General features: G+C 40.4%; 1 protein-coding gene across 1 annotated transcript; it reads right to left on the bottom strand.

Annotated features, from left to right (window-relative positions):
- Positions 1 to 1,157: 1,157 nt before the first annotated feature.
- On the bottom strand, positions 1,158 to 6,665 carry FKBP14 (FKBP prolyl isomerase 14). The gene is made up of 4 exons (XM_010174465.1): positions 6,588 to 6,665; positions 5,746 to 5,897; positions 3,413 to 3,540; positions 1,158 to 1,578 (listed from the first exon to the last, which is right to left on the bottom strand). The coding sequence occupies exons 2-4, from the start codon at positions 5,870 to 5,872 to the stop codon at positions 1,420 to 1,422; spliced, it is 414 nt and encodes a 137-aa protein (XP_010172767.1). The 5' UTR covers positions 5,873 to 5,897; positions 6,588 to 6,665; the 3' UTR covers positions 1,158 to 1,419.
- Positions 6,666 to 7,558: the final 893 nt, after the last annotated feature.

Here is a 7,558-nt window from a genome sequence, read left to right as displayed (position 1 = left end):
AATCCAGTTGCTAGTGCCAGCAATCCGTAATGTCCCTGTGCAGCTGATCTCGTGTTTAATGATGCAGTCTCCTAATACTTACTTGCAACACTAGGTGGCAGGGAAAACATCTCGTTCAGCTACAGCATTGAGAACCTTGAGTATAGAGTCTCACTTGGTCATAGCTAAGGATTAGTACAATGCAGCAGTCTCGATTTCACACAACTGGATTTGCTTTGTGTTAGTGGTGCTGGCATACAAGGTAATTCCTTCTCTGAGATACCCTGCCCTCTCATTTGAGGGCCCGTGGATGATGGCTCCAGAAACAGCTCAAACACAAAAGAGTTGAAATCCTCATGGTCTCCACCTCTAAAGACACAGCACCATAACAATTTATCTCATACCTCTGTTTTTCTAGAAAAGTCACTTTATTATTTAAAATTCACATAATTTCTGTGCTACTTATGAAAATACTGCAAAGAGTCAACAATGAAAGTTCTGCAACTCGGGCAGTAGCAAAGCAGGCAGGCCAATGCAAATTCTTCTTCAGGCCATACTGATCCTCCCTTCTGCAGACAGGAGAAACTTCATTCAGACTTGTAACATTCTGCTCAAGATCTCCCTCAAAACTTGAGGGGAGAAAGATATGATCTTTCTTTGTGTTCTGAGTTTCAAACAAGTCTGTGTGTCTATGTAAAGGACACCACCTCTGCACTGCAGCATAACTGGCTCTTTTCCAAATTACAGACATTTCCTAGAATGCTACTGACAGTAAAAGACAGTCTGACACTTAACTCCTCTACTTTGTTCACATAGCTTAAAGAAAAGTGCAGACAATTATTTGCATGATTGTTAACACTCTCTCTTTAGAAGAGCAAAATCAGCACAGTATAGTCATTCTTCTCATCCAGCTTCGTATCAGTTTCAGTTTCTCAGCTGTATAAAGAGATGCTGATGCCTTCTAACACATCCTTAAAAAATCTGCAGGAAAAAGCAAGGTCAGGACACTGCTTTTCAAGCAGTGGCACACAAGAAGGAAGGTCAAGTAAATAAGCCACAGACTAGAAGTTATACATAAAGGAGTCGCTGAAAGTGATCTTAACACACACACACACAAATTGCAGAGAGGCACTGAACTGGATTTTGATTTTCACAATGTTTGATAACGGGAAAGTTTGTTTCATTTCTGAAAAATAAATTAATACAAAATTTTAAAAAACCACTGATGTGCAAGTCTTTGCTGCATAAAAGGAGGTACATTTTCATACTTTAAAATAGTTTAAAACATTTGTACATAATGAACAGAAATTCTTTTATATAAACAAAGAGTGTTTCTTAGCCAACAGCAGCTGTCAACCCCAAACACAGAATTAAGAAGACAAGAGAACCAGGCAGTCTAAATCACTGCCATTTCTGTCAAAAAAATTATGCCACCCTTTTCTACAGCTCATCATGTTTGTACGTGAACTCTCTTGCAGATATAAACCCATCACTGTCTTCATCTTCTTTATCAAATATGTCTTCAACCAAAGCATCGTGTTGGGTGTCATTTACCACTGCTCCATGCTTTTCAAATTCTTTCTTCAAGTACATTTTCACCTATTAGACAAAAGTGAGAGTTAATGTCTTTAGGCTGATGAAAGAATTGCTTACTGTAGCATAAGAGAGAGCCACTATGTTCAAGATGGTAGTCTTCGACAACAGATACCTTCCTTCCTAGGCCACTGCTGGAATAATCCTTGTCTGACTGATTCTGCAGCTCTGTTCAGTGACAAAAGACTCTTTAGTAAGGTAAGAGACAGTAAAACTAGCAAATGAGATGCCATACATTTATGGTACCTGACTGAAAAATGAGCCAGGAAAACCTGCCATCTGATGTCTCTACAGTAAGGTAAAAACAGCCAGGCAGAAGTTATTGGCTACCAACTGGTCAGAGACCCAAACAGCTTTTTCACATCCCAGCACTTTGACAAGCCAGTAGCTGTAAACAGCTGCCCCAAATGTATATACAGAAACCTGTCCACAATCTCAGCATTTGCTGAACTACAGTAATATTTATTTCTAGACATCTCAAAATTTTGAAGGACAAAGATTCCAAATAGCTTTTAAACAGATTACTGGTACAGTTATTTACACTAAGCTAGTTACTAATGGTGAGCAGCGTTTTGAACAACATCAGATTATTTTTACTGGGTTTAAGGTTTAACTATTGAGATGCCAAGTGCTCTAAATTGCAGAGCCTTCTACAAGAATATCAGTACCAACACACCCACCTGTTAAACAGATACCACTTGTACAACGAGAGCTGTAACAGTGAACTGTTAACAGCAAGATCAATGGGCCGTGTTTCAGGTCTGTTTTATATTCATTTCACATTCTAGTATTTTTTAGGGTCATTGCTTACATCTTTAATACACAGACACTGGAGACACTGACACTGTCTCTCTGATGCACAGTACAAAAGATCAGTCTTTTGGGTCTAGCAAACTGTACCAGCCCCAAATCAGAAAGAACACAGTGGTTTATCCTAACTTCTTGTGGATGTTTTTTGCACATCAGAAAAGCAGAAGACTGAAAATAAGAGGCAGTCAGAAGGTGAATAATGCTGAACACGTCCTTCAGATAGTGAATGCTATGAAACAGGTCTGCCCTACAGCAGAAGAATTTCTAATTCCAATTTATTAGTAAATCAGCAACTAACTCCAAAAAGCCCTGAAGTCTGGTTTTATTTCTAAAATGTTTTACTTTATCCAAGTCTATCATAAGTATGGGGCACATATTGGTCACATGCCAATGCCTCAGCTTACTGAGGCTGCTTTTGAACCTGCAGTTCCACTGGGATCCAAGCTCCACGTGGTGCAGGGTAGATGTGCATCCTTGGCTTAGTTTTACTTAAAAAACTAAACCAAAACCAAACAAAACCTGCTTTACACATTAACAATAGATTTTATGTGAGCTGAAGCCACACAGGAGAGGCAAAGCACAGACAGGAGCTTAATTGTTGAGCCAGGAATAGTAGTAGTTCAGGAGCATTCCGCAGGAAAGATACCAAAACAAAAAGGCATAAAACTCCAAAGGCAAAAAGAGCAGTTGGAAGGCAGCAACACTGAAAGTCATGTCCAGGGAAGAACAGAGACTCACCCTTCCCCACATGACTAATGACCACCTGGCCAGCAGTAACTTTTTGATTCATGATGAGCTCATCAGTTCACAGGTTGTGCTAACAACTCATCAGTCCTAGTTACCCACACTGTGCATTGCCTTAAGCACTTAAGTAGTGTGTGTTCTTCTTGCAGACTTGCTCTGTGCACAGTAGTAGCTACAACCTAACTTGTGTTTAGATACTGCCCTAACAGGACCAAGTTAAGCTTTTCTTTCCCATTCCACTATCTCATCCTGTTAGGTTTGCTCACAAGAAAGGTAACACGCTCACCTCTTGCTTGGACAGTTTCCAATCATCATTAAGATCCATCTCCTGGAACGACTCATGAGACCTTGGTCCATTCCTAATTTCTAGAAGGTCAATGTTGAAAATCAGTGTGCTCTCAGGGGGAATTTTTCCTGTTCAAAGTGGTAAACATGAGAAAAGTTAAAGACAACTACGTATTCAGTGCCATACAAAAGCCATACGTGTCAGAGCAATCCAGTAACCCTACTACTTTCAAAGCATCCTGCAATTTGAACCAACAAGGGTAAGCGTAATTATTTCAGAGTGCAGCCTGGACAACACATATGCAACTTTAGATGCAACCAGACATGTGCTGGCATAATTCCATTTTTGATGCAGGTGAACAGACTGATAAACAGCACCAAAGACCATCCCCCTTCCCTGCCCCCAGATTTTGGTTTATCAGGCTTTTTGGCTTTTGCAGTGGTGTGATAAGCCTTCACGCCGATGGCTGCAGCTGCTGTCAAAGAGCTTTTAGCACACTGCTTTTCTCCTTATATATACAGAAAGGTTGAGTAGGACCCAATATATTTGTGTATTGGATGGTAGCATCCCCAAAAAAATATTCTTGTATCTTAAGAAGATAGGGGAAAAAAACTAATCCACACCTGCTATTTTGGAGCTATAGTGTTAAACACACCCTGAGCTGCAGCAACAAATGGGCTTGTAGATTTCTAGGATGAATAAATGTGTAGAAAGTTCTGGAAATACAGGGCACAGTGGCCTGCTCAGAGTTTGGAACACAGGTAATTTTTCTGAGTGTTACAGAAAAAGGCATCTGACTCATCACTCAAGTCAGACAGCAAGCAAGGCACCAGGTGGGAGACTAGTGAAATTATGTGCATTCAGAGGAAAGCATGAAGAATTTGGAATAATTCTGTCTTCAAGGGCATAATTTGAAAATAGCAACATAATTATGTTCAAATACTTCAAAGTTTTCCTAAAGCACTTAATTTCTTACAGCAGCTAGCAGTGCTTCCTTGTTCAACATTGCACTAAAGGCAGATGTGAGGCTTGCAAGTCTTTGAAGAACAATTGTAGTGATTTACATATTAATCGAGGCAATTAGGCCTGTGATGACTGCGTTGAGTATTAAAGCATTTAATTATCTTTTTTTGTGGAAAAACTTACAGTTGTGGTGGTCAGTTAGTCGACTGTATGCAGGGCACAAATGTCCTGTTCTCTACTAGAAACATGATTACTTCTAATACTATCTCTTGAACCCCATGGCTTCTAGAAAAAGACGTTTTAAAGGGATAACTGTCAAGAAAGGAGGGTATGGAGTACTACTTGGCCTATGTTCAGCCCTACTTGCCAGAAGATACAGACATGCAAACACTCCTCATTCCTAAAACAGTCTCAGATTAATGGGAGAGGACAGTTGCAGGAAGGGTTATATGTTCCAAGACACTTTTCTGCTTTGAAACTTTGCATTACCTTAAGTCATTTGTGATAACTGTTGCCATGACAAAATACTCTAAAATAATTGCTCAAAAAAAGTTAACTAAAACAAGCCTCATAAAGCAGAAAAAGGAACTTTCCTGCAGCTTTCAAACTGTCACTCATTTAACTGCAAATTACAGATCTGGCCCTCCCATTAAAACAGGAATCTGGAAATGTTTGAAAGAAAACACCCAAACACCATCAGTAATAGACAGGTTGGGAAAACACTACAAACAATGCTTTTATCTGTCTGTACATCATTCAGTACATCTTCAGGAGATGTCAGCATGACTGCCCATGTACCTGCATTATCTTATTGTGGGTAACAGGGACCACTGCCAAAACTGAAAATAGCTAAAAGAGGAAAATAATTGTGTCCCGATATGGAGAAATGAACGGTGACTTTTCACTGTACCAGCTAAGAAGTGGTTGGGCAGTAGTACAGGGAGTTTCTCTGGTTTCTAAAAGAAACCTGCAAACAAGAACAAGGCCTGCACATGCACCTTCATGAAGTACTACCACAAACACAGATGCAACAGCCAAAAAGCCAACTGTCACCTAGGCAACCACTTCCAGCTTGACTGTAAAAAGAAAAAACAAAGAAAAAAGAAAAAAAACCCAACAGAGCACTGTAGAGCACAGCACTAACAGAAAAGACGGAGCATACAGCACAGCAGCTACCATCAATTCCTATTCTTTTCCTTATGGTTATTTGTGCATGAAACAAATTTGTGAGAAACAGCACCTGACTCCATCAATTTTTCTCATTTCACGGAATCAGCCTGGAAAGCTTGGTAACTTCTTAGGCCAAGAAGAACAGTAAAATATAGAGATTAAAAACAATGAAAGTGAGGGAAGGACTTCAGGTGTTTTACCTTTCCCTTCTTTTCCATAAGCAAGGGCTGGTGGAATAGTTAGCTTTCGCTTCTCTCCCACACACATGTCCTTCAAACCTTTGTCCCAGCCTTTGATAGCTTCCCTTATGCCAAGGGTAAACCACATAGGTTGACCATTGTTATGCTTGTGACTGGAAAAGAACAGAATAAAACACTTAGTCTTTAGACAGCAAGTTCCATAAAAGACACATGGAGCAGATGGAAGATGCTCACAACACACGTGTAACTAAAAAACCCAAACCATACCACAGCACCTTGGCATTTCTAAAATGAAAAACCTAGACTTTTGAAGTCTTTAAAACTTACACCTTGCATGATAATGGGTCCTTAAGAAGTGGAAAGAAATAAAACAACATCTACACGTGTGTTTCTCACAACACTGAGCAACCTGGATCCCCACTTTCACTTCCCTGATCACCTATTTCTACTTTGAAACTGACTGGACTAGATAAGCATTTCTACTAGAAAATCTACATTCAAGGCCATGCATATTCTTTGGTAAACTGCAAATCAAAAACCAGTTTGGTCATGATTACAATATACTTTATAACCTGCTTAGGAGAATCAGCCACTTCTCTTCCAAAAAAGCCATTAGGAAAAAAAAAAAACACCAACAAAAACCAACTATACAACAGATAGTCTAGAAAAACAAGAAACAAATGCATGCAAAGTGTGCAAGTTTAAAACCTGCAGACAAGCCCCTTTTCCAATTCAGTCAGGTGGCACACCAAGACTACTTTCACTCTACTGACACAGAAACTGAAAAGCTCGATTTACTAGTCATGCAGGAAAGGTGCTTAACAAGAAAACAGAGCACTTACAGAAGTTAGTCAGCAGCAAAAACTTAAAAGAGTGTCACTAGAACTCCTTTTAGAGAGGCAGGTTAACTACAAGAGAAAATTAGTGAGAGTTTAGTTTAAATCGTCTGCAGGAGCATAAACATGCAAAACATTGTTTTTATTTAAAAAAACCCCAACAAAACAAAACAACCATGTTCCACAAAAGCAGACTTCAGCATAGCCCCCAGATACTTGAGCATTTTGTTGTCTCCCACTACTAACACTTCGTTGATGTTTTACAGGAAAGGCGACATTAGCAAGTCGTTGCAGGCTCTTAGCAGACTCCCTCGAATTTCTGGCTCTTCCTCCTACTTGCATTACTGTGGCTCTGGTATGTTGATTTGTCTGGTCAGGGGCAGGTGAAGAATATGCTGTTTCAGTCATGAAAAGTGTCATTGTGCTGCCTTTTCTGGAAGGCATATATAACTTGGAAGCACATATATAACTTTTTAATAAAATAAAAAAAAAAATAGAGGCAGACTTCTCCCCTAGAAGTTTGCCTTAGAAACCAGACAGAAATTAGTGCACAGCAGAAGTCTTATTAAGCCGCTGAGATTATATACCAAAACCTGTGTCTAAATTGCAGAAGAGGGGGCCAAACATCCCAATTTTTTTAAGAAATGCCACAGGGCTGTACTTCCTGCCGACTGACCAGAAAACAAAAGCTACAGAAGGTTTATTCCACAGCCTCGATCCGGCACAAGGAAAGCGGGTCAGCCGTACTGCTGGCGTCAAAGAGCACAGCGAGTCCGCGCCTCCCGAACCGCCCCAGTGCAGGGGCAAACCCGACCTCCTGAGAACGGTGGTGGTGGAAAGGGCCCCGCTGGCAAGTGTGTGCAGCGTGACTTGAGCTATTTTAACTCACTTAACGAGTGAAATCTAGGGCGTGCGGGCTATGAACGGCACCCATTGCTTTTGCACACGGGTGAGCACAAGTTCTGGGCGCTGTGGGC

Source organism: Antrostomus carolinensis, unplaced genomic scaffold, assembly GCF_000700745.2.
Source record: "Antrostomus carolinensis isolate BGI_N321 unplaced genomic scaffold, ASM70074v2 scaffold18348, whole genome shotgun sequence".
Lineage (NCBI taxonomy): Eukaryota > Metazoa > Chordata > Aves > Caprimulgiformes > Caprimulgidae > Antrostomus > Antrostomus carolinensis.
This window is presented reverse-complemented; position numbering and strand designations above follow the sequence as displayed.